Raw genomic sequence first — 27626 nt, forward strand, 5'->3', positions numbered from 1 at the left:
TTCATTGTTTCTAATGGCTGAATAGTACTCCATTGTGTAGATATACCACATTTTTTGCATCCACTCTTCTGTTGAGGGATACCTGGGTTCTTTCCAGCATCTGGCAATTATAAATAGGGCTGCTATGAACATAGTAGAACATGTATCCTTATTACATGGTGGGGAGTCTTCTGGGTATATGCCCAGGAGTGGTATAGCAGGATCTTCTGGAAGTGAGGTGCCCAGTTTTCGGAGGAACCGCCAGACTGATTTCCAGAGTGGTTGTACCAATTTGCAACCCCACCAGCAGTGGAGGAGTGTTCCTCTTTCTCCACACCCTCTCCAACACCTGCTGTCTCCTGAATTTTTAATCTTAGCCATTCTGACTGGTGTAAGATGAAATCTTAGGGTTGTTTTGATTTGCATTTCCCTAATGACTAATGAAGTTGAGCATTTTTTAAGATGCTTCTCCGCCATCCAAAGTTCTTCAGGTGAGAATTCTTTGTTTAACTCTGTACCCCATTTTTTAATAGGGTTGTTTGGTTTTCTGGAGTCTAACTTCTTGAGTTCTTTATATATATTGGATATTAGCCCTCTATCTGATGTAGGATTGGTGAAGATCTTTTCCCAATTTGTTGGTTGCCGATTTGTCCTCTTGATGGTGTCCTTTGCCTTACAGAAACTTTGTAATTTTATGAGGTCCCATTTGTCAATTCTTGCTCTTAGAGCATACGCTATTGGTGTTCTGTTCAGAAACTTTCTCCCTGTACCGATGTCCTCAAGGGTCTTCCCCAGTTTCTTTTCTATTAGCTTCAGAGTGTCTGGCTTTATGTGGAGGTCCTTGATCCATTTGGATTTGAGCTTAGTACAAGGAGACAAGGATGGATCAATTCGCATTCTTCTGCATGCTGACCTCCAGTTGAACCAGCACCATTTGTTGAAAAGGCTATCTTTTTTCCATTGGATGTTTTCAGCCTCTTTGTCGAGGATCAAGTGGCCATAGGTGTGTGGGTTCATTTCTGGATCTTCAATCCTGTTCCATTGATCCTCTTGCCTGTCACTGTACCAGTACCATGCAGTTTTTAACACTATTGCTCTGTAGTATTGCTTGAGGTCAGGGATACTGATTCCCCCAGATTTTCTTTTGTTGCTGAGAATAGTTTTAGCTATCCTGGGTTTTTTGTTGTTCCAGATGAATTTGATAATTGCTCTTTCTAACTCTGTGAAGAAAAAAATATGGAACGCTTCACGAATTTGCGTGTCATCCTTGCGCAGGGGCCATGCTAATCTTCTCTGTATCGTTCCAATTTTAGTATATGTGCTGCTGAAGCGAGCACAGCACTGAGGTATCTTGAAATAAAGGCTTCAAAGAAGTCCAGCAAAAGGTCCCAGGGCTATAATACTCTGGTTCTGCTGTATTACAAATTCAACCTAATCTTTTTTTTTTTTTTTTTTTTTTTTTTTTGGTTTTTGGAGTCAGGGTTTCTCTGTGTAGCCCTAGCTGTCCTGGAACTCACTCTGTAGACCAGGCTGGCCTTGAACCCAGAAATCTGCCTGCCTCTGCCTCCCCAGTGCTGGGATTAAAGGCGTGCGTCACCACTGCCCGGCTTCAACATCAATTCTTACATCAGTCACTAGAAGGTCACTATAGGAGGTGCAGGTAGTTGAGACAACCGCTGAGGGTTCTGGGAACCAAGCTTATATCCTCTGGAAAAGCATCGAGCACCTTCATGAGTCATCCAGCCCTTCCGATCACTGAGAATAAGAGCCACGAGAAAAGTGTTGATCCCACCAAGCAAGAACAAAAACCACTATGCCCAGGTCTGACTCTCTAAGTCGGGATTTGAGAGAGCAGTGTGGGTTCACTTTCCAGGGCTCATTTTATAGGGAGAAAGTGTAAACTGGGAGTTTTCAAAGGAATTTGGTGATGTAGGGATTTAGCAAGCAAGTTTTATAGAATCGGGCAGCTGATTAGATTTATCTGACAAATCATCTTGGTGAACATCTCATCAGGAAGGAGTACAATTGAGGTGTAAGTCAAACTTCATTGAGTGAGGAAAGTGTCAATTTCCAGAACCAGGTTAAAGCACAGTTAATTTGAATTTTGCGGCAAACAAATAAACTCACTTTGACCTTGTGGAAAAAAAAATGGCGTTTAAGATGGAACCAGGCTGGTCCACCAAAAGGGTATGAGATGGTATTGTTTGACATCCCTACCACCACCACCACCACCACCAAGCACAGGTATTCAAAATCCCCTATATAACAGCACTGAGAGGCAGGGCATTTAGATGGATTGACAGCTGTTGTTATTATGAAGTCTTGGGAGAGTCAATTTGCTAACTTCAATTTTGTGCCTTCTCTTGTTTTGTGACGGCTTCAGCTAGGTTATATGATTGAAATTTTATTCCCAGGTGCTGTCTAGTTCCCAGCACTGTGATGTGCTACTGGATGTGAGATGGTTGTCTTCCCATGTCCCTACAGAGCATTTTGCAGAAAATCATCACACCAGAGAATTTCTAGGTCTGGACCAGCAATAGGCAACACAACTTTTTTTCAGTGGAGGATCTGTAGCAACTACAAATGAAAAATTTAATGTTTAATTTAAAATTACAAATATAGGCCAGGCAGTAGTAGCACATGCCTTTAATCCCAGCGTTTGGAAGGCAAAGGCAGGTAGATCTCTGAGGCAAGCCTGGTCTATAGAGTAAATTCCTGAACAGCCAGGACTACACACAGAGAAAACCTGTCTCAAACATACATATAATATATAACACACACACACACATATATATAATATATATAACATATATATACACACACACATACATATACATGTCACTACAGTCACAATTAGCACAGGTCTAGCACACTAGGGAAAGGAAGAGTAGTAGGAGTAGGTTGTGGTTGTACAAGTGTGAGGCTGCTTCCTCAAATCTTAATGGATCTGAAAACAGAAAAGTTCCTGCATTTAGCTGGTGCTTTTTTCAGTCCAGGACTCGTCCATGTAATGATCCCACTCACATACAGAGTGGCTCTTTGCCCCACAGCTAGACCTCTTTAGAAACACCCTCGAAGACATGACCGAAGGTGTGTCCTCTAGGTAATTCTAAATCCAGTGATGTTATTAAAGTTATTCATATTGGTAAATCCAACTTATAAGGGCTGATGTTTTGCTGTTTGGTCAAAACGTATCTTTCAAAGGCATCTTCTTGTGGTATCTGAGATGGCTGAAAAAAAGTGTTTACTATTTCACCACAACACTAATTCCATTAAAGAAGTGCTAATTCACATGGTCTAGTAATCTTTTCATCACCCTGGAATCTATCATTTCAACCTATAAACTTGGGGAGGGGCATACAAACATCTCTAAATAACAGCAAGATCTTCAGCATTTTCCTATAGGTGTTAGGTTTGCCATGTCTTCTGATATTGGTTGTGTGTGTGTGGTTAAAACTTTTACTTAGTAACTTTGAGTTTATTTCACACTTTATTTTAGAAAGACTTTAAACTATATGTACACACACATATGAATATGTACGGTGTGCAACTGCCTGTGAAGACTAGAGACATCAGATCTTCTTGGAAGTAGAGGTGGTTGTGAGCTACCTGCTATGGGTATTGGGAGCTGAGGCTGGGTCACTTGGAACTGCAGAACATTCTTAATCACTGATCCATTTCTTTAGCTCCCCATAATTGCTATTTTCGTATTTAACATATGACCTAGATGACAGCACACAGGTAAAGGGGTAGAATTTAGTAGTAAATGACTTTGAAGTGATCAAAACAATAGCAGTAACAAACACCTCTGGGAAGAGAATTAATAACTAGGTAGACTATCTTGAGTCACAATAATACCAGGAGACCAAAATTTTTCATTTTTAATAATATCCACACACATTTGAAATCAGGTCAAGAAAAGAATAAATTCCAGAGACTAAGAGGTAGATTACAGTTCACTTTAATCTTTTATTTTGGCTCTTTTTCCTTAAAAAAATGTGTTGATCCCTTTTGGATGTTATTAAAGTTGTATAAAAAATATCACCACAGTAGCTTAGTGTTTTGCTAATGAGCAGTCCAGTGCGCTCCTCCGCTCACTTAGATTCCTATGATGACAACTGTATGTAGCGCACAGGCTGCAGGGAGAAAAGCACCGTTTTACAAATACCTGAAGTCAAGCTTTCAGTTGTGAATTCTCCATTTCAGGTCACGAATCTTTTGAAATGGAAGTCTCCCTTCCATTGGTTTGTTGAGGCTGCTTCAAACTTACGGACTCAATTGATCCTCACACTTCATGGTCCCCAGCAGCTAGGAATACATGTATGAACCACTGGATCGCAATTAATTTTTTTAAAGTGTTGGACAGGTATGAACCTTTTGCTCTACCTGCTATACAAAATTTATCCATGGAATTTAGTTGACAATAACTAAATGATTATAGAGACCCCCACATTATGTTTATTACATTTTCCAAACACATATTCTCTGAAGAGCTTTGGTTTAAGGCTTTTAGACATGTGAATATACTTTTTAAGGGTCCTCATCCACATGAATTTTATAATGATTGGTAAGGGATGACCTATGGTTGAAAAGTTTCCCACATGTGTTACATTCATAGGGTTTTTCTCCAGTATGAATTCTCTGATGTGCTATACGTGAAGAGCTCTGCCTAAAGGTTTTCCCGCATGTGTTACATTTAAAGGGTTTCTCACCAGTATGAATCCTTCGGTGCTGAATAAGGGCTGAACTCTGACCAAATGACATCCCACATTCCTGACATCGGTATGGTTTCTCTCCAGTGTGGATTCGCTGGTGGTTACTCAGGGATGAGTTACACCTGAATGTTTTCCCACACTCATTACATTTATAGGGTCTTTCTCCAGTGTGCATTCTCTGATGTTGGATCAGAGCTGAACTTTGTCGGAAGGCTTTCCCACAAACTTTACATTTACAGGGTTTCTCTCCGGTGTGAATTCTTTCGTGAATAATAAGAGTTGAGTGGGAACTTAAGGCTTTGCCACACTCATTGCAATTATAAAACTTTTCTCCTGTGTGAATGATTCGGTGTCTATTGAGTCTTGAGATCGAAGTGAAGCCTTTCCCACACTCACTGCATCTGTAGGGCTTTTCCCCAGTGTGGATTCTTTCATGCTGAATAAGTGATGCGCTCTGACTGAAGGCTCTGCCACACTCACTACATTTGAAAGGTTTCTCTCCGGTGTGGATCCTCTGATGATAACGAAGGGATGAGCTAGACTTAAAGGTGTTGCCACATTCGTTACACAAGTAGGTCTTCTTTCTGGAATGAATTCTCTGGCATCCTGAAAGGGAAGTGGATGCCTTCCTTCCTGGGTTATATTTATAAGGGTTTTCTCCGGCATGGACCTTCTGGTGTATAAAAAGTCCTGACCTTCGGCCAAAGGATTTACCACATTCCTTACATCTGTAGGATTTCTCTACAGTGTGGGTTCTTAGATGTTTATACAGGGACGTACTGAGAGTGAAGGCTTTCCCACATTCTTTACATACATAAGGCTTCTCTCCAGTATGAGTTATTTGATGTTGAATAAGGGCTGAACTTTGGCTAAAGGCTTTTGAACATTCTTTACATTTAAATAATTTCTCTCCACTATGGTTTTTCTCATGTTTACGGAGAGATGAGGTGTTAATGAAGGTTTTCTCACACAAACTACATTTATAGCGTTTATCTGGTGTGATTCCCGGTGGATTAGATAAATATGATATCTGCTTTTCACATTCTGATGACCTTTTTTCTCTATGTGACTTTGGGCTGAATTCATTGTTTTTATGGCTTCTTTCTATAGTCAAAGTATTCTTGTCCCACTTCTCTAATTTGCCTTCATGTATGAAAAGATTTTCTGACTTCACGTTCGAAGGCTCATTTCTTTTAGATTTTCTCACAATCAGTTCCTGAAATGAAGAGTCTTGTGTTTGAGTTGACTTAGTGGTTCTATGACTGCACTTCAATCCTAGAAAGGAAAAAAAGAAACCAAAGATGTATACAAAAATTGACTATTGAGACTAGATATGTAGAGGGAATAAATATTAACACTATTTAAATAGTCTTGGTGTGTGGTTAGAAACAGAGGGTGGAACCAAGAGTTCGTATAGAAACAATTGATGGGAACAGAAATAGAGTGAAGGAAAAATAAAGCAAACCCATTTCAAGATGGCATTAAATGGGGCCGAGAAGTTGGAAGATGTAGTGTCTAGAACTCAGAGAACTCTTGACAGCCACCTACACTATTATCTGCTAAGTCTGCCCTCTTTGTTTCTTGCCAACAGTATCTTGCAGATCCAATTCAAAAGTTTACTACGAGATTCTTTGCTTGACTCCAAACATACACGATCCATTCCTCCAGCCAGTATTTCCTATTTTCTTAGACAGAATCTCCAGCATAGCTGTCCTTGAACTCATGACCTCTTGCTTTAGCCTCCTGAGAGCTGGGATTACTGGTCACCACTTCTGATGTACTGATATATTGTTCTGTACCTCTCTACATATAATAAGTAGATCAGCACATTCTACCTCTTACAAATCCTCTTGATGATATCTCATACACACACACACACACACACACACACACCACACACACATATCTATATATATTACTTCTGTTTTGATCTGGAGTCTCACTATACAAGTTAAGATGACAGATTAGGCTAGCGTGGAACTTGTAGCAATCCTCCTGCCTCTACCTTCTGAGTACTGGGAATACAGGCATGTGCTACCTCATCTAGCTTGTGTAGTAATTTTTTCTTATTTATATCTACCTAATTTGAAGAAAGTCAAGTAGTCTTGATTACTTAAACATAAATTTCATATATATTAATCACAAGTCCTCATAGAACCTGCCTTGTCAAACCCAACACAGATGATTAGAGAGATTTCTAAAGCAGTTCACTGAGGAAGACATTATTAAATTAATTCTACAGAGGTGCCACAAAACAGGCATAAGGTCAAGAACTGGAAGCTGGAAAGGTAGCCTTATCCATGCATCAAGCAAGACTGGTGTTATTTGAGTTTTAACAGTCAATTAAAGGCGCATATATTAAAAGCCTCACTACTAGCTGACTGGTTTAGGGTAGTAATTGGGTCACCAGTGGCTTCCCAGCCCAATGGGTTGATAGAGAGGTGGTGGAAGTCAGGAGGTGGAACCTTCTTTGAATAGGTTAATGGAAGTATATCTTGTGTGTTTTATCCCTTCTTCCCCCAATTTCTGGACTACCCTGAGGTGAGCAACTTTCTTCCACTATACGCTCACCCACATGATGTCCTGCCTCACCACAGGCCCAGAGGCAAGATAGCAAAGCAGCTATAGACTAAAATCTGTAAAGCCACATGACAAAATAATTCTCTCCCCCTTTAAATGTTTTCTCTCAGGTATTTGTCACAGCAATGAAGAGTCTAACACTCTGCCTTAAGCCTTCTTATAAAGAAAGGCTACACTTCTGATACTTCGCCCTCGCCAGCGTTCTGAGCACTGCAGCCAGGAATTGTATGCATATCTTCTCCATAGATAAAATGTTCTTGTTTCAATAAGAATGGCTTCTATAGGCTCATATAATGTCATCACCAGGAAGTAGAAATGTTTGAAAGGATTAGAAAGATTAGGAAGTGTGGCATTGTTGAAGGAAGTATGTAATTAGTGGTGGGCTTTGACATTTCAAAAGTCTATGCTAGGCCCAGTCTGTCTGTCTGTCTGTCTGTCTCCCCCTCTCTCTTCTTGCCACCTGTGGATGAGGATATCTACTTAGCTACTGCTCCAGCACCAGGTCTAACTGTATGTTGCTATCCTCCCTGCCATGATGATGATGAACTAATCTGAAGCTGTAAGCAAGTCCCCGGTTAAATGCTTTCTTTTATAAGAGTTGTCATGGTCATTGTGACACAGTAATAGAACAGTAACTAAGACAGGCCCCAAGATGGCATTCTCTCTCCTATGCACTACTGTCTCCTAACTAGTGCCCTATCTTTGAGTCTTGTCCTCTGACAACTTTCTCTACACCACAACCAGATCATGCTGCCTAAATCCAAATCTCCTTGTTTTGCATGTTTTTTTAAGATCTGTTAGAATGCAACAATTTATCAATGAGGTCCAGGCTTCCTCTCACAGTGATATGTAGAAGTGTAAAAGATTTGTCTACGTCTGCCAACACCGCCCTCCCCTGGCTACTGTCAGGAATGCTGAACTAGATGTGGGGTTTCCGGAACAGTCCAGTTTAGTTTTCCTGGTCTAATTTTACATATGCAGAGACTACCCTTGCATCACTCACACTAGGTGAATACTGTGGCTAGATAAATGTTCTGAGCAAGACAAGGTTCCAGCATTGCAGAAATGTACACTTGTGTCTGAGTGCATGTACACATGTGTGTGCTGGATAGGCAGAGAAGAGGATGCAATGACAAACAAGAGAAGCCATATGGCTATCTGAAGAGAGTCCTGGGCAAAACCACCAGGAAAAACACAAGTACAGCTGACTTCTGGAAGGAGCAAAGACCCTGACCTTGTCTAGAATGTCCTGAAGAAAAGGAAAAATGGTTAAAGGGCAAAGTATGGGGTAGAGACAAAGCACGCACAGCCTCCTTGGTATGGGTGAAGGTTGTAGAATTGTATACTGAGCATGATAGGACGCTTGGGAAATATGCTCTATTTGAGTTGGCAGAGAACAGAGAGAAAAAGCAGAAGCAAAAGCAGATGAAGGTTTTAGGGAGCTACTGAGGCTGTGTAGATCAGAAAGGGGAGAAATACACATGAAATTGCAAACAGGACTGAGATTAATGGCCTAACAGAGTACTAGGAAGAAAAGAAGACAATTAAAATCATGCCTATGAATTCTGAAAATGAATTATGGCACCAATTATGAAGAAGAGGGAGGAGAGGATGGGAAGCCCTAGGGGGTCTGCTTCAGGTCTTTTTGTGATAGTTGAGGGACTTTAGAGGAAAATGCCAAGGAGACCCTGAAATAGCTGTGTGTTGTTTAGAGATCTGGGGAAAGGTCAGAGCTGAAGTAGGCATCTGGGAATCATCAGCTTACAAATTCTATTTAAAGCCAAAGACCTGAAAGAACTCAGCTGACTTCTTGAACATTCAAGGAAGCGGGGTGGGGGATGGGGGTGGGTGGTGGTGGTGGGGGTGGGCTGATGGTACTCCAGGAGCCAGGGAGATGCAAATGATGAACTGTGGCAAATTCCCAGGAGACTGGCTTTGTTCTTTGGCTCTGCTGGTGTGCTGGATAGTTTAATGTCAATTTGACACAAGCTAAAGTCATCTTAGAGGATGGAATCTCAATTAAGAAAATGTTTCCTGAGGGAAGGGCCTGGGTGGGGGTGGGGGTGGGGGTGGGAGTGGGAACAGGAGGGATGAGATGGGAGGGATTCAGAGAGAGTACTGGAGAGATAAATGGATTTGGGGTGGGGGTGGGGGAAGCATAGAAATCTAGGACAATGGAAACTCCCAGAAATCTAAGACTCCTAGCAATGCGGGATATGAAGCCTGAACTTGCCATCTCCTGTAAGCAGGCAAGACTTCCAGTGAAGAGACTGGGACACCAACCCAGCCACAAAACCTTAGACCCACGATTTGTTCTACCTACAAGATATGGAGGGGTAAAAAAAAATGGAGCATAATTTGATGGAAGTGCCAACTACTGACTGGCCCAGCTCAGGACCCATGCCATGAGAGGGAGCTCACCCCTGCACTATTAATGATACTATTAACTGTCATCAGAGAGGCTTTACCCAGCAACTGAAGGAACAGATGCAGGGATGCACAGCCAAACATTAATCAGAGCTTGAGGAATCCTGTGTGTGTGTGTGTGTGAGGATTGAAGGAGCCAGAAGGGTCAAGAAAACCCACAGAATCAACTAATGTGGGCACACAGGGGGTCCTAGAGACTGAACTGCCAACGAGGGAGCATGAGGGGGACTGACCTAAGCTCTCTGCACATAAGCAGCAGCTTTGGAGTGTGGTCTTCATGTGGAACTCCAAAATCAGGAGCAGGGGCCTATCTTGGACTCTGCCACCTACCTTTGTGACTCTCCCCTAACTGGGCTGCCTCTTAGAGCTTCAACAGAAGATGAACCTAGTCTTCCTGTAACTTGATATGCCAAACTGGCTGATAGCCGCGAGAGGCCTCTCCACTTCTGAGAAGGGTAGGAGGAGGGGATTGCAGGAGGGAGGGTGTGAGAGAGAGGGACTTGGAGGAAAGGAGGGAGGGGAAGCTTTGATTGGTATGTATAAAGTAAATAAATAACTTAATTTTTAAAAAACAGAAACCAAAAAAAGAAAAAAGAAAGAAAAGAAAAGGAAGAAAGGAAGAAAAAAAAAGAGGGAAAGAAGATTCTTCCATAAAATGCTGTAGGTAAGCCTGTAGGGCATTTTCTTAATTAACAAATGATAGGGAAGGGCCTAGCTAGCCTATTGAGTGGCGCCATTCCTGAGCAGATTCTAGGTTTTACGAAAAATCAGGTTAAGCAAGCAGGGGCAAGCTGGTAGGTACCACTCCTCTGTGGTCTCTGCATCAGCTCCTGCCTCCAGGTTCCTGGCCGGCTTGAGTTCCTGTCCTGATTTCCTTCGGTGATGAACTGTGACGTGTGTAAGCTGTATAAATAAATCCCTTCCCTGCTCAGTGGCTTTGGCCATGGTGTTTCACCACGGCAGCAGTCACCTTAACTCAGACCATTGGTCAAGGCTCGCCGTATGAGTCAACCCTGCAGAAGGCAGCAAGAAAGCAGAGTGTGCTGGACTTGATTCCAGTGCTGGAGAGCTGTATCAGGAGGAGCCCTGGGACTTGCTAGCCAGCTACTCTAGCCATACTAGCAGGGCCCAAGTTCAGTGAGAAACCCTGGTTCAAAAGACAATGGGGGACAAATGAAGAAAATATCCGATGTTCACCCCTGGCATCCATGCACAGACATACATAGAGAACTCTGTCTGTCTGTCTGTCTGTCTGTCTGTCTTAGGGTTTCCACTGCTGTGAGAGACACCATGGCAACGTTTATAAAGAAAGCATTTAGTTGAGGCTGGCTTATAGTTTCGAGTTCAGTCCATTATCACGGCAGACATGGTGCTGGAGGAGCTGAGAGTTTTACATCTTGATCCAAAGGCAACAGAAAGAGACTATGAGCCACACTGGGAACATCTTGAACATAAGAGACCCCAAAGCCTGCCCCCACAGTGACACAGTTCCTCCAAAGGACCACACCTCCTAATAGCGCCATTCCCTATGGGCCAAGCATTAAACATATGAGTCTACAGGACCATACCTATTCAAACCACTCCTCCCTCAAAGACTAGAACTCCTGAGTGCAGCAGATAGAGGTAGCGTGGAATTTAAGACGAGTTCTTTTAGTGGAGCCGTAAATGAGAGAGACCAACTGGAAGTCTCAGGAAATAAGGCAAAGTGAAAAGGCTGGAAGACACGGAAAGCGCACGCGCACACTCGCGGGAAGCCTGGTTCCCAGGGGAACAGGACTGTGAGCATGAGAACCTTTGTTTGCGATGAAGGCAGTCCCAGCTACAAGGACCTACATCAACACTCTGCCACCACGTCGGCGCCCATGTGCCAAAGCCTTAGCTCTCCATTCATTTTTCCACTGAGGCCCAGGCCAGCCACAGGTTGTGGGCATGCTGACTGGTCCGTATGCTCCACTCAGAAATCCCCACAGGTTTACAATACACAACTCCACCTTTGCTCTCTCTGAGAACCAAGTGCAGCCGGAGTTACCTTGTGAATAAGGCTGAGACTTAGGTTGCCAGTTCAGAGCCCAGAATGACCACCGCTCTGGTGAGTTCTTGCCACCGGCTCTGGCTTCTCCTCCATGTTCTCACTACACCCTAATGTTTAACTTTCCTCCCTAGGTGAGGCCGCCCACTTTCGAAGCTCCCCATGAGTGACTATCCCCTGTTCAAAGTACGTCATAGTAGTCTCATTGAACAGCAGCTAGGACTTCCATTTGAATATGTTCTTTTTGAAATTAGCCTGCTCACACCTGAACTGTACCCCTGTAGAGAGCCACCTGGCACGGCTACCGGCACCTTTCACAGAACTACCACCCTGTATGAGCCGGCATGCATTTCAGACTCTGCAAGGCAGTCACTGATGTAGGTAGCTGGGTATTTGCTGCTTGCTAGTGATGTTATGTTTGTTGTTGTTGTTGTTGTTGTTGTTGTTTTCCCCCCCGAGACAGGGTTTCTCTGTGTAGCTCTGGCTGTCCTGGAACTCACTCTATAGACCAGGCTGGCCTCGAACTCAGAAATCTGCCTGTCTCTGCCTCCCGAGTGCTGGGATTACAGGCGTGCGCCACCATGCCTGGCTAATGTTATGTTTGTTCTTAGCTGCCGTAACAGTTATTAACAGTTCTGAGCAGGCCCAGGTATGTCCAGCTGGCCACAAGCCAACTGGTTTAGGGTAGTAATGGGGTGATCGATGGCTTCCCAACCCAACAGGATCACAGAGCGGTGGTGGGAGTCAGGAGGTGGAGCCTTACTGGAGGAAGGTTACTGCCTTTACCTAGGGTCCCTTATTTCACTGCTACCAAGGCAGTGCCTTCATCTCCAAATTCACAGTGACCTGCACTTTGTGCCAGCTGCACCAGCTTGTACCTTCAGCCTTTCAGCACCTCTGCCTCTGACAGACCGTTCTTATACACTGTTTTACCAAATCAACTTATTTTATTTTTAAAAGATTTTTGTGTATATGTGTGAATGGTCATGTGAGTACAGTGCCTACAGATGCCAGAAGAGGACACCGGACTTCTGGAGCTGGAGTTACGACCGGTGTAAGCCACTCAATGTAGGCGCTCTCCGGGTCTCTGCTGGGGCAGCAAGCACTCAATCACAGAACCATCTTTCGAGCTCAAAGCAATTTACTTTTTGAGGCCTTTTCTGATTCTGTTTAGATTGAGACTGTAAACCTTTTAGTAGCTCTTCCATAATATTTTCATCTTTCAATCTCTTATTCATTGATACACATGCAGACAGTCATCAAATTCTCTTACATCCCTCGAATAAAGTATCTCTAACAACTATCACTAATCCAAGTTCAGGATCTTGTTCTCAAGGGACCATTGTGATAAACTGCCACAGTTCCTCTGACCGGAGAGTCTCATCTTTCTGGTACTGCTTCCTCTAAGAACCAACCCCTGCCTCAACACATAAAGCACCACTTACTACTTCAGAAAGCACTGATTCCTCATTCTGTTAACTATCTAATGAAAAATGAATACCCAGACTTCAACCTCAGCATTGGTGAGGGTCAGGAAGTTTACCTTCTGGCACGAAAATAAATCAATAGGTAGTCACGGATGAGCATGGCAGTTCATGCTTGCGGTCTCAGCACTCAGATGTCTAATGCAGAAGTGGTGGTGGTTTAAGGCCAGCCTGTGCTATACTGTAAGTTCCAGTCCGGCCTGGACTAGAGTGAGATCTTGTATTCAAAAAGAAGAAATCGCGATACAATGTGATCACTATTAAGAGTGGGTAATATGAGCACAGGGAACCGTCAAATTTCTCCTGAGACAGTGAGGGTGCAGGTAAGGATGTGCTGTGAGTGCGGGTTAGAGATGTCTGACACTCAAGACAGGATGTTAAAGGGGTGTAGGTTGAAAGAAGCATCAGTCTCAGAGGGAGCAGGGCCATGCCAAACCTGTCTCTAACATATCACCATGGAGCCCTTATGTCTCCTCCACAAAACTGAGCCTTCCCACCATTAATCATTTCATCCATAACTTTGTCAAAACTCCTCACATGACCCCATAACACTAACGCTATTGTTTGCAGGCAGTCTCACTCTTACGATATATATAAACCACGAATGAACCAAACGGCTCTGCTGGAAGACATTTGTGGAGATTCTCTAGGTTGTATGTATTAGTCTTGGCTCGTTTGGCTTTCGCTATCCAGAGAGGGCTTTTCGCTTCATTCATATTGGTGCAAGTTATTCCTATTTTCTCTACATTACCAGAAGCCTCCTCTGGCCAGCACTGGAAAACGGAAATAAATGAAACAAGCCGCCTCCACATACAGGTGCGGAGGAAGCGAGAGATCGTGCGCACGTGTGCCGGGCAGTGAGGTGTGGAAGAAAATGAGCGTGCCAAGATGAAGAGCGGGGAGGAAGGAGCCCTGTTCTAGATGACTAGAGCCTGTTCCATGAGGTGGCACCTGGGCAACCGCAAGAGCTCTTGGCCATCGAGAACAAGAGAAGGCACCACTAGGAAAAGTTGGTACAAAAGCCAGGAGGCAGAACGGGAGACAAGGGTAACCACCATGGCAAGGACTCTGCCTAGTGCTCCAGGGGACAGAAGTCACTAGTTTTAAGGCTGTGGCTAACCTCGGTGTAGCACCTGTGTAAAATCAGGAAAAGCTGCCTTCCTCTGAGCAGACACAACCCCAGAGGCCTCACGGAGAGGCCAGCAGATGGCTGACAACCCCACACAGTTCAGCAGACTCTCCCTGGCTTCTGACATTAAAGGCAATTAAGAAAAAGACAGGGGCGGGGTGGAGGCTTGGGGGGTGGGGATCTCTCACAGGAGATGTGACCATCTCTGGAATTTAAAAATGTCTGGATTTCAGACTATTTCTGCATTTGGACAGGAGCCAAACCTATCCGATACACAAGTGGTTTCACCCATGATTCTTAGCGTAGCTGTGCAGGAAAAGCCCAGCCTCACTGCTTAGGCTTTGGGCCAATTCTTAAGCATGAGACCCAAAGTAGGACACAGAGACCCTTCGAGCCATGGCCTCTCACCTCCAGTTTAAAACGTACAGCCCAGGGACAACAAAGGCTGTTTTACTTAAAGAAAAAAAGTTATTCATTTTTATGTGTAAGGGTGTTTTGCCTGCATGTACACCACATGCATCCCCGAGGCGCACAGATATCAAAGAAGGGCATCAGAAGCCCTAGGGCTGGAGTTATGAATGGTTGGGTGGGTGCTGGGAACTGAACTCAGGTTCTCTACAAAAGCAGCCGATGCACTAAACACCTGAGGCTTGTTTTGCTGTTTTAGTCTTGAAGCGAAAAATGACTCTGCAGGTTCAGAACTGGGTTCTGTGTGACATCATGATCTTGGGTGCAAACGTTCAGGTCCCTCCACTGGACGGGGGGTAGGCTGTGAGCTCCTGCTGAGAAGGCGCCCACTGGGGTCCAGGCGCATCATGTACGCACGTACATCCATAGGCCTCCCACCTCGAGTCCGAGTTTGAGGAAAAGAAGGGACGGCCATCCCTCAAGTGGAACAGAGAGGCATACTGACAATCCTAGTGCTCAGGGATCGAGGTAGGAGAAACCTGGAGTTCGAAGCCAGCCTGGGCCGCACAGTCAACACCCGCTCCTGACCCCTGCCCTGCAGAGTGGAGTAGGAAGTGGCTCTACCGGCGCTTCACTCCTCAGTCCTCCACTCAGGACTCCCAGGGCTGAGGGAGGCAAGTGACCACTCCATCAGGTCTTCCAGCCTCTCCCAGGACAGCTCAAAACTGCAGGCGTACTCTACGCAGGCGAATTTCCCTCCTCCAGGCATCCTAACCACCTGTGCTCTGCCTACTCTGGGGTGGCGTCTGGCAGTGTCTACACAAATAAGGATGTAAAAGACAAGCCGCCTCAGAAGCACTCGCTTAGACAAGAAAGGCTCTCAAATGGACTTTGAGAGGACAGGGTAGCCTGTCATGTGGCTCTTCTCTAGGCCCAGGCGCACAGACAGACCTGAGGCCTCAGGTGAGCCCCAGTTCCTCTCCCCTCCTTGCCCTCAGGTTTCCTGACCCAGCTCCAGGCCTCTCTTCATTCCTCAGACTTAAATCCTCAGGTCAAACCAAGCGATGGGCACAAGGGACATCTACTCCCACCCATGTCTCCTGACCGGCCATCTCTCCCTTTCTCCTCAGTCAATACTTGCTCCTTCAGTCACCACTCCCTCAGCCAGGTGACACTCATGTGTCACCTGTACCCCTCCACAGTGGAAGTCTTGATTCACCAGTGAGGGATCTTCTTCGACTCATCAGCCCCAAGTTTCTATCACCATAGCAACACCTCTCCTTCAGGTCACTTCAGGTCTGGCTCACAAGGTTATTCTCTTAGCCACTTTGCAAGGAGAGTTTCCCAGGGTCCCACTCCCGGCTGGTCAGCTCAAGGGTTCTGACCTCACTTGTGAGTTCCAACCCATCTACCTTCTAGGATCCCCCACCAGAGATCCGTATCCAAGCGCCTCATTTTGAATGAAAACCACTCTCACCCCAAACTCATCACACGGGGTCTCTCTAGAGCCCAAAGCAGGGGCCTTCATCCAGGCCCTGCAGCAGCTCCCTACTGCTGCGTGGCTGTGTCTCTCATCGGTCCCATCCACCCTCCACCCTCCACAGTGGGAGTCATGCACTTCCTGAATGTAACAGCTCTTTGTAACAATTTAAAGCATTATATGCAAATAAAGCTGCTTTTCCCAGGTTCACTTTAAAGGGTACACTGGGGCCTCCTCACCCTTCTCTCTGCACACAATTTCCTTTCAACCTCATCTCCAATGCTCTGAAACCTGCCTCGTTCCTTGACACTCTCTGGAGCTGTCTTTATCACAGTGACTGCTGGAACAAGGACATTCTGCAGTTTCTTCAGCTGGTTAACTAAGAGACCTTTGCATTGCCTTCGATTAGAAAAAGCTTTCGGAGAGCCACCCAAGAGCACACAGCGGCCGTCTGCAGTCCGGATGCTTGCAGGTCCCACACGCAGGCCACAGCTCTCAAAGCAGCACTGAGGCAATTGTTCCAGGGTCCCTACACAGCCTTCCTGCCCTTTCCTCTTCCTTTACACTTTGAACTTCAACCTGAGTGAGTTCTTTATCATCCCCTAAATACACCATACTTCTTAAATGAGCTCTGAAAACGGAGCCCTCCTCAGAAACAACCCACAAGAAAGAAGATCCCAAGAAATTCATTCGGGATGTGATCAGGAAAGAATAACAAGAGTTGGGCCCAGATATCAGCTTCCCTCCCTTGCTCCTACCTAATTCATGCATAAGTTATTGAATTGTTTTGTTGTTTTGTTGACTTTGTTTCATTGGTGAGTGTGTGTGTGTGTGTGTGTGTATGTCTGTGTCTGTGATTTGAACCCAGGGCTTTTTGTGTGCCAGGCAGGTGCTCTTACCACTGGGCCCCATCCATGGAGAACCTGAAGATAGTTCCCAGCCCACATCCTAAGCTGCACCCTCTCCTTATCCACCACACTGGGGTCTGCAAAGACTGCCGGGCTTGCACACTCACCGAGAGAGACGCCTCCAGGGCCTTCTTTCTGCACCTTCCAGGGGTCCTCTCCTTGCTGTAGCAGGGAGATCACCTTTGGTTTGGTAAACGGGAATCCTGCTTGTAGACAGAATGAACTCATTAACTAGAAGCCGGACAACTGCCTAGGACTGAGACAATCTCCTAAACTGCAGAAATCAACCAAGCCTCAAATGTTTAACTCACATGGCCCTTCGCAGAAAAAGTATGATACAGACCTCTAGCAAAGGCAACGGGGAAGAGGCTCCAGAGAAGGAACAGAGCTCTCTGCTGAAAGATGAGCCAGCCAGGCAGGCATAGAAAGACTGCTGCCTGGAAGAGGCCTGGACCATGAACCTTTTCTTTATATTTATACCAAGGGAAGTGGTGTCTCCTCACTGCCACACCCTCTCCGCTGAGCCTGGGCAGTTCCAGGCCTGCTGTAGGAAGTATGTGTAAATATGTACTTATAAGAACTGAAGACCTGAAGGCAAAACTCTGCTAGGATTTTACAACGAAATCTCCACTCCGGGAAGAAGGCGCTGAGGCCTCACTTGAGAATCTATGCCCACAGGGGACTCTTACCCAGCGAGGCCAGGTTGCTGTAGTTCTCCAGCATCACCTCACGGTACAGGCTTCTCTGAGAGGGAGCCAGCTTCTTCCACTCGTCCCGAGAAAAGAGCACAGCCACGTCTTCAAATGTCACCGACACCTGTGAGGAACAAACAACTCTATGAGCTCCGAGTTCAAGTAAGAGACCCTGACTCCACATAGAAGATCTGGAAAGCCCTGGGAGAAGCCACCCTATAGCCTCAGGCTTTGACACACACGTGCAGAGGTATTTCCTCAACACATGACCAAGTACATGAGAATATGCATATAAACATGTACGCACACCACATCACACATACATACACATTAAGAAAAAAGAAACTTTAACGGAATTGTACAAGCAAAAGATAAAACCCATAAAGTGGGGGAAAAAAAACCCCAAACCAACAACCAACCACCACAGGCCGGAGAAGGCTTAGGGAGCAACATAAGGATTGTCAAAAAGAGAAAATAGAAAAGTCTTGGTAAGGGCAGAGAAAGAAACGCAGACAAGTAAGGGAGGCTGGGCCAGAAAAAAAGGAATTTTCTCATGTATGTATGTATGTATGTATGTATGTATGTTCTGTCCCAGGGCACCTGGCATGTCACTTGTGGAATTTGTAGGCATACACCAGACTGGCATCAGGCAACAACAGCCTGACTATCAAGAAATAAAGAAAACTAGAATTGTGAACATGGGGTGTGCTCCCCACAGAATCCACCACCCATGGAGGGAGGACCAACTGGTCCAAGGAGGGCAGGCGCTCTGAATCCTAGTGACGGCTGGCTGAACCGTGTGGATAACTATCGGAAGGAAAAATCAAACAAACCCCGCTCCTTCTGCTAAGAAGTGAACTGGCAAGGGGCTTACCTGAGGCACCGCTTCCCTTTGTTCGGGAGCCATCTTCTTTCCGTAGGTCCTTCTTCCAAAGATGGGTGAAGATGGAGGATCTGAGGGAGGAAAGAAGAAGAAAGGAGTAGTTAGTACCTGTTGCTTGGCACCTGTCAGAAGCAGCATCTCCCGGAAGCGTCCCATCCGCTGAGCCTGGCTCTTCTGCCTCAAGAGAGGGGAGCAGGAGCTGGAGGTGGGCATTGGAGAATCGACAGGTCACCAGGCCTCTTGTCCGTGGATTTCCAGAAGCAAGACTCAGGCGACACTGTACTCTATAACAGAGGGGACTCACCCAGCCCCCATGTGAACACCCTTAGACTGTTCACATCTCAGCTGGCACTTTCCGGCCCCTTCAACCAGGAAACTGAAGCCAGAGTGCGGACACAGTGGGGGCGCATCCGGTTTCGCCTTCTCAGATATGACCACGGGCAGGGACGGTGTTCTTCCTCCCCAACACGTTGCCCACCCAACTGCACTGCTGCTGTCAGGGGATCGATTTCTAGAACATCAAGGGGGGAAAAAACTCTGGAAAGGGGACCAGTAGCCCAGGTCAAGAGAGCTGCACGGAAAACATAGCCTGGGTTGGCACTGCCCGGGCGGTGGGGAGCAGGTCACTTGCAGTCCAGGGCTGAGGCCACTGGGAGCTCGCGTTCCGGGGAGGGGGACGCGCAGGAGGCCGCCGAGCCGAAGCCAGCCCAGCCCCTGTCTGACGTCGGAACAGATCCAGCCTTCACTCACCTTCCCCCGGCTCCCGCCTCGCCTCACATACGCTCCGAGTCGCCGCGCGTGAGGACTCTGCCCGGGGGACCTTGGCCCTGAGCCCCGAGTTTTGTCACAGACGCCCTAAGACCCGCGAAGGCTCGCGGGGGGGGGGGTGCGGGGTGTGTGTGTGTCAAAGCTTGGGGTCCGAGGGTGGTGGCCGCAGAGGCCTCAGGGAAACGTAGTCCACTTCGAGACCTAGGGATTCTGGGATTTGAAGTTCCTCGGTTTGTCTGGGACTCATGCCCAGATTACTTGGAAACTGAGAGTGGACACCGGGGACCAAATACCCGATTGTTAGGTAAATAATAAAAGATGCTGCAGGTTCGTGGAAAGGGAGCTGGCATGAAGTACCCTTTAGAAGAGTTTTTCTCTAGGGTATTAGTAGGGCTGGCGAGGAGCTATCGAGTTGATGAGGATCTAGGTTCAGTCCCCACTACCGATTATCAGGTTGCTCACAAAGACCTATAACTGCAGGTTTCTTGTATCAACTCTCAGTCCAAATTGTGGAGAGTGTGGTCTGACTTTTCAGAGTACGAAAGGCCGCTGTAGAGTCTGTTCTAACAGTCATGTGCCAAGCATATTATGAGCCATTTGAAAAGCTGAATAAAATATTAAAGTACGTTTTTCGTAAAAGGCAAGAAGCAGACAATAAGCCATGAACATAATTAGATAGGGATCCAGAGGATACCTGTAGTGAGGAATACAACAAAAGAAAGGTAAGGCGGAGGGAGGGCAGTCTGAACAGATGAGAATGAAGCACGGGTTTGAGGCAACAACTCAGGAGGGGAGAAACTGTGGTAGTCGTGTTTTTGTGGCTGTGACATGTGCTTAAGGATCAAACTTAAGGATCTAAATAAAGGGCTAATTTGGGTTCGTGGCTTGCAAGTTTAAAATTCTCACCTGGCTGATTCCCTTAAGTGTAGGTTCATGGCAAGGCAGAAGAACATCACAGAAGGACATGGAAGAGTGGAGCTGAAGGCAGCCAGGAAGCAAGGAGGAGCTAACAGGAAGGGGCGGGGCCAAAAACAGACGCTTCAAGCACATGCCTAGAAGCCTACCATCCCTAGCCAGGTCCCACCCTCTACAGTTCCATAACACCCCAAGATGGGTTGAAAAACTGAGTCCATCAATGGATTAAGTCGTTTTCTATGTAACAACTCTTAGGATGGAAATCTCCGTGGATAAGGCTTAGAAACCCAGGCAGCTATGTGCTTTACCAAGCTCTTGGGTACTCCTCAGTCTAATGAAATTAATACTCCATAGCAATCAACACAGGGACATTACAGGAAAAGCCAACGGATAATTATTTAAGTTAGAAGTTTTTATTTTGGGGGGCCTGAAAGAAGGCTCAGTGGTAAATCACTCATTGCCAAGCCTGAGTTCGATGACCTGAGTTTGATTCTAGGAACCCCCCAGTGAAAAGAGAGACTGAGTCTCATACATTGTTCTCTGACCTCCACACACACACTGTGGCACATACATTCATATATGCACAATAAATATACGAAAAACATTTTATATTCATTCATTTGGCGGTGGCCCTGGAGAATGAACCTCTAGCAGCCTAGACAAGCACTCTACCACTGAGCCACTACCCCAGCCTGTAGAGAGACCCTCTTACAGCATCATCTGTCAGTAAAAAAGCCCATGGCCAATGAGCTGAGGCAGGAAATAGGGCGTGGGACACTGGCGGGAAGAGAGGATTCTGGGAAATAGTGAGCACATAAAAGGAGATGCTGAGCAAGACAATGAGGAAATGTGAAGCAGCAGCAGCTGGGGCTGAAGGACAGGTAGCTAAGTCTGATGCTGTGTATTCAAATGCTAAACTCTGAACTCCAAGACCTCGTTACCCTCAGAGGGGTGAATTCTTACACCGATGTTGGTTGTGTAAACTTTACTCCCCAATTTAAAGCTATTGGTTAAATGAAAATGGCTATAGCTAATCACTGTGAAGAATAGAGGTAGACAGGATTTCAGTTACCAGGTTGGGGATAGCAGGGAGGGACCACAAGGAGAGAGAGAGAGAGAGAGAGAGAGAGAGAGAGAGAGAGAGAGAGAGAGAGAGAGAGAGAAGCTGGAGAAGGAGAAAGATGGGAGGAGGAAAGAGAATGGGAGGAGGAGAGAGAGGAGGAGGCCACCATTAGATGGGATTGACCATGAGCACATGGCCAGGAGAAGTCTACCCTGAGGACAGACTGATGGAGCTAAAGGGCAGCTGGGGTGAGACCAAGCAAGTAACTTGGGGAGCACAGCTGGGAATTAGCCAGTCTAGCATATACAAAAATAGATTAGGGATAATCACCCAGTAACTTTGCTGATTAAAATAAATGATAGGACTCAATCTAAATTATTGGGAGGCTTGATGACTTAGATTTTTCAAAACCCACTCTAGTGAGGGTTCTTAAATGCATCAGCCTTCCTTTTAGGCCACCACTCACTAGAGGTAGTGGAAAAGAAAGGTTAACAGGAAACGGGCTGTGAACCTAGTAGAAATAGTTCTTTGGGGAGATTCCAATCCTCTTTGTCAGCAGCCCAGTTGTCAAGCAAAACAGCAACATGAATCAGCAGTGGCAGTCCATCCCTCTGGGCAATCACCACTCATGAATCAGCAGTGGCAATTTAATCCAGAAGGAACCACAAGGTTCTGCCAAGTAGCCAAAGTCCCCCGAAGTGGCAAGAAGCCACCAGAATATCATGAGAAGATCTTTGGCTAGCTATTCTCTATGCAATCACAACAAGTGAAGATCAGCAATGTGGTGCAAGGAGAACCAATGCCAGAGCCTCCTCCCACATACTTATATTTTTTCTAAACATCACATGTCCTCTCATGTGTCTGCTTCAGCAAAACATCCTTTCACCTCTCTGCCTGAGCAAAACATCATATGATATAACTAAGTTTCCAAAGAAACCAGAGATTTCCATTTAAGGGTCTGGCTGGGTCATAATAAGAATTAATAGAGTTAATGGCATTTAATTAACAACACCAAGGCATTGACTCTGGGGCCTAGTTATCCCCTGGGAGAATTTATAATCCAAATTCTCATTATTGGTTGATGACCATATATGTCTGATGCCAGTACCCACTTGGGGTATTCTTTCAGTCTTTTCTGTATTTAGGAGAAATATAGTTTTGCTTGTTTGTTTGTTTGTTTGCTATGCAGTTTTTGAAAACTTGTGAAATTGTGTATAACAAAGGAAAATGTTGTGGCAACAAAATCTTGATCCCTCTGCCTTAGTCCCTGGAGTGTTAGGAGCACAGGGGACAGCCACCACACCTCCTTTAGGACTCTTTTCTTTGCAGTATTTTGGATTTGAGCTGGTAAGAATTCAGAGGATCCATATACATAGTGAATTGTGGGTTGACACATGTCAGAGCTACATGAGGCACAGGAAAGGCTGACCTGATAGAACCAGGTCAGTTGACAAAAGTTCAGAAGTGATGCCTGTACCCAACTGTGATGGTTTGTATATGCTCGGCCCAGGGAGTGGCACGATTAGAAGGCGTGGCTCTGTTGGAGTAGGTGCGGTCTTGTTGGAGGGGATGTAGATGTAGCCCTGTTGCAGTAAGTGTGGCCCTGTTGGAGTAGATGTGCCCCTGTCGGAGTGGGTGTGGCCTTGTTAGAGTGGGCGTGATCCTGTTGGAGTAGGTGTGGCCTTGTTGGAGTAGGTGTGTCACTGTGGATCTGGGCTTAAAGACCCTCATCCTAGTTGCCTGGAAGCCAGTGTTCTGCTAGCAGTCTTCAGATGAAAGATGTAGAACTCTCAGCGCCTCCTGTATCATGTCTGACTGGATGCCACCATGATGATAATGGACTGAACCTCTGAACCTGTAAGCGAGACCCAATTAAATGTTGTCCTTTATAAGATGTGCATTGGTCATGTTGTGTGTTCACATTAGTAAAACCCTAACTAAAACACGAACTTACAGACTAGAAAATGTCACAGTTCTTGGGACACTGGGTTGGTATGCAATGTAGTTTTCCCTGAGTAGGAAATGGTCCGCTTCAACCTGAGAATTATTCCAGTCACACTAACATACCTTAAAACCTGGACTGAGGAGGACCAAACTGCTTCAAAACAATTTGACTGCATCCCAGAAGAAAATGGCTTCTTGTTTGTAGCCATATAAAACACCCCAGAACCCAAAAGGTTAACATTACACAGGTTCCCTTCCCAATTTCCACTTCTAACTTCATTTCCAGAGGCTCTGACACCTTCTGCTGGCTCTCTTGACACTGCACTTCCATGGTGCACATAGTATAGTCAGGCAAACTCTTATACATATAAAATAAAAGCAAATATTTTTATGAAGCTAGTAAAGGAACATAAAATTGAACAGTAATAATAAAAATGACTAAAAACAAATTAAAAAATAAATGAAACAGAAAGCAAAAATTGACTTCAGTGTTGCTGTTATATATTTATGTATAACATGTCTGGACTTACAAATAAGCAAAATATAGGGCACAAAAGAGAAGAAAAACACAGTCTAAAGAAGCAAAAAGTGTTTCTAACCAAGCTCAATGATAGACAGATGTTGAAACTATGAGTAGGAGATAAATAGCTATTATAACCTCAATTAAAATATCGATTCCTAATGACTGTCATGAGAATGCAAGACAATATCAAATAGGTAATTTCATTTGTGATGGAAATTAGGAAGAATCAAACAAAAACACAGAAAAGAAGAACCCGCAGTAACACAAAGGAGGAATTTTTACATTATATGTATCTGTTTATGTGCACATGTGCATTTGCACAGCACCGCACATATCTCCGTGAGGAGGTCTCTCTGTGTGTATGATGAGGTCTCTCCTTCCAGCACACTAGTCCTGGAATTTGATTGAGGTCATCGGGCTTAGTGGCCAGTATCTTCATTTACTGAAGCATCTTGCTGGCCTGAAAGTTTTAGTGCCTTCCTCAGTATCCTTGGCGAAACCGAGAAGTGATGAATTTGGAAACTGCCAAATGAAGGGGAAAAAAAAAGACTAAAACTAAAGCAGTAAGACAGAAAACAGCTGGGCTCCTGCCCTGCCAGAGACATGGATTTAACAACTTCTGGCATAGAGAGCCCAGCGAATGCCCCAGAAACCAGCAAGAAGTCCCAGGAGCTTTGGGAGTGCAGTCACTGCAGGGGCTACTATGTGCCCCTCAGGTGGTACATCTTTAAATGGCTTTGCGATCCCAGTGGATGGTCATGTGCTCCATGCTATTTTGGCTCAAGGGAATGTTGACCACAGACCCTGTTTTGTTCTGCCTGTTCTGTATGAGGTCTGCTAATCTTAAGAAATCCCACAAAGCTTTACGTAGGACCTATCAAATCAAATGTCAATATGAACTGTTGTATCTAAAATGGCTTGAGTCAGAGCTGACCACTGGGAAAAACTTCCTGCACCTACCTATGAGCTCATTGTGGTTTTGGGGGCTGACACTGAAGAATACTATGAATAAGCCAAAAAGTTATGGTTAGAACACTCATGCTCAGTGTTCTGAAATTCTCTAGTTAATCACCCATCCACCACTCCCATGACCTTATTCAGGACCAATCAGCTTAAAGGTTAGTTGATAACACTTTGCCTAGTAAGCCTAGTAAGTGCCTCCTTGCCATTTAAACTTGTGAACCTGTTTTGTTCCTATAAAAAGCCTATCCTGGAAGCAGACTGTAAGACCTGAAAAACGAGGGCGCCCCAGTGCCCCACGCCTCGGAAGGCAATACCAAATCACTCATGAGAAATGGTCTCGATGAAACGGCAAGAGGATTTTTATTCCAGACACTCTGGGGTCCACAGTCGTACACCACACAGGTAGAAGACTGTGGAACCCCGAGTGCAGAATCGGGACAGCTTTTATAGGTTTACAACAAAGCCCGCGAATCACAAATCCATCATTCCTTAGCATTGAGAACCCGAGTAATGCGAGCCAATTGATTTGTACCACTCCATAGTTTTTAGGCCAATCAGTTTAAATTATCCGAGCCCATGATCTGTGGACCAATTAGTTTAAGCAGCTAACTAGCTCATTTCCAGTTACCTTATGGGGCCAGGATCACCTATCAAGGCCCTTTTGCCTAGCTCCTAACAAAGGGTGGGCTCTGGAATTCGACCTTTCACCTACATTCTAACAAAGATTGGGCTTAAGGAATTTGAGGTGTTTGGGGCTCCTTAGAAGGCTGGAGTTAGAGCTTCTTTGGAGTGAGATAGCATTTTAAACTTCTGGCTTCTTGGGGTCATTTGAGAGTTAGGCACTGGGGATTTTTAGGCTGTAATTCTCATCCTTTCACAGACCAGTGCACAATTAGGGTTTCCCTTCTTGTGGACCTGATGTCCGGTGTCATGGTGTATGTTCAATAAACTACTCTTGCTTAACTGAGGCTGGTTTGTGTGGCAGTTTCCTGAACCTCAACACCCACCTCTCTACTCAGAGAGGCCAAACTAGCAGCTTTTACACGTCCGCCATTTCTCCATTTCGTTACTGTCCCTACAGTCAAGTCCATGGAGTCATCTATGGACACAGCAATGCTTCGGGCTTCAGAGTCCAGCATGGCCATGCTAGGGACAGAATGACATGGTTCTTGCCCCTGGGGCAGGGCCAGCAGGTGTTGGCCTTCACAAGTGTCAGTGGCTGCTGTAGTAAGGCATATTTGTATAATAATGTACATATTTTCATGTTCCTCTGAGGAATGTCCTCCCTGTTAACATTAATGACTCTATGATAATCAGAGACTGAGTCCAGGAGGCAGAGGTGTGGCTTATGTCTCAGAAAAATGGTAAATGCTGAAACCTTCAGGACGACCCTTAAGTCTGTGGGAAAGAATTCTTAAAAACATGAGTTTGGAAATGTAGAATTTTGCAACTATGCAAAAATAAAAGGATGCAATGTGAATTGTATAAGGGTCTTCGAAGATTTAAAGGAACAGAGGAAGCTGCACTATGAGCCTGCTTGTCAGAAAGATACTAAGGCAGGAGTTAAAGAGGTTTAGGGAGTGGTGATGGCAGGGTAAGATCCCACTTAGATAAGTTGGTGTTGGTGTTGTTGTTTATGCTTACAAATGCGGGCAAATTCCTGAGTTCAGGGTCAGTCAGAAACCAAGCTAATTTAGGTCCAGGTGTGATCAGAATGGTAATCTCAGGATAAGGTAAGTTTACAAAGGTAGGCAGATCTCTGAATTCTTTTGCAATGTTAATTAAAGAAAAGAAAAATGTATCTGCTGTCCTTTTCCTAAGATACAAGGGACTAAGTGGATGGGATGCTAATTCCTGGAATGGTCTAGAGGAAACCTGGAATAAATGACTGCATGGATTCGTAAACAACAAAAAAAAAAAAACTGGACTTTTGTGCTCTGCATGAGATGAGTTAGCAGAAAGCAGTAATTCTTATTTAGGATTTTTCCCCGATTGAGAGCTGAGCTGTCTGGAAACCTCTGGAGAGCGAACACAGTTCTTCAAGAATTTTTTTCTAATAGGATTTCTGATTTTAGTTGGAAAATCCATGGAGAGCAAACACAGCTCTTTTGGAATTTTTAATAGATCTTTTAGAACTTTTTCTAACAGGATTTCTGACCTTGGTCTTTTACATTGTTCTCTAGAAGCTATCCAGAGAAGAGTGTCTAAAGATCAAACACAGCTCTTGTAGAATTTTTCTGGATTTCTGATTTTGATCAGAAAGCCCAAGAATTACTTTACAGGATTTTTTTACTTGGTCAGAAGACCCAAGAATTATGTATTTATTTATTTATTTGTTTGTTTGTTTTAGCAGTTTTTCTGACTTTGGTCAGAAAACCTATGAGCTATCCCGAGAGCTTTTAGATTTTTACTAGGAGAGCAGTCTCGAGCAGAAAGCTAGCTGTCTCAACCATAGAGTTTTTAGAGTAGCAAGAAAAAGATGTCTAGAGCAGAACACACACACACACACACACACACACACACACACACAGCTGTATGAAAAGCTGTCTAGAGTAGAGCAACACACACTCACAGGCACACAGACACAGACACACAGACACACACACAGAGAGGGGGGGGGCAATCTGAAAAGCCATCTCCAGTAGACTACAGAGCCAAGAGCTATCTACACAGAGCCATCTCGAGCAGAACATAGGCCATAGCTCGGACCCACAAATGACCTCAAAGTCATTTATT

At 45.1% G+C, this 27626-nt stretch overlaps 1 protein-coding gene, 1 non-coding gene and 1 pseudogene across 3 annotated transcripts; 1 reads left to right on the forward strand and 2 right to left on the reverse strand.

Annotated features, from left to right (window-relative positions):
• Nucleotides 1-1209: 1209 nt before the first annotated feature.
• LOC127695766 (U6 spliceosomal RNA) lies at nt 1210-1316 on the reverse strand. Its single transcript, XR_007980113.1, has one exon. It is a non-coding gene; the product is annotated as a U6 spliceosomal RNA (small nuclear RNA).
• A 2582-nt stretch (nt 1317-3898) lies between these two features.
• LOC127693859 (zinc finger protein 354A) lies at nt 3899-19587 on the reverse strand. 2 transcript variants are annotated; one of them, XM_052195078.1, is made up of 5 exons: nt 19465-19587; nt 18706-18785; nt 17829-17955; nt 17247-17342; nt 3899-5969 (listed from the first exon to the last, which is right to left on the reverse strand). In XM_052195078.1, the coding sequence occupies exons 2-5, from the start codon at nt 18736-18738 to the stop codon at nt 4510-4512; spliced, it is 1716 nt and encodes a 571-aa protein (XP_052051038.1). In that variant the 5' UTR covers nt 18739-18785; nt 19465-19587; the 3' UTR covers nt 3899-4509. The 2 variants fall into 2 exon arrangements, with proteins under 2 accessions (XP_052051038.1, XP_052051037.1); XM_052195077.1 differs by having other exon boundaries at nt 17247-17345.
• Nucleotides 19588-27102: 7515 nt separating this feature from the next.
• LOC127695655 (uncharacterized) lies at nt 27103-27158 on the forward strand (annotated as a pseudogene).
• The last annotated feature ends 468 nt before the right edge of the window (nt 27159-27626 follow it).

The sequence above is a fragment of the Apodemus sylvaticus genome, chromosome 10 (genome assembly GCF_947179515.1).
Source record: "Apodemus sylvaticus chromosome 10, mApoSyl1.1, whole genome shotgun sequence".
NCBI classification, from domain to species: Eukaryota; Metazoa; Chordata; class Mammalia; order Rodentia; family Muridae; genus Apodemus; species Apodemus sylvaticus.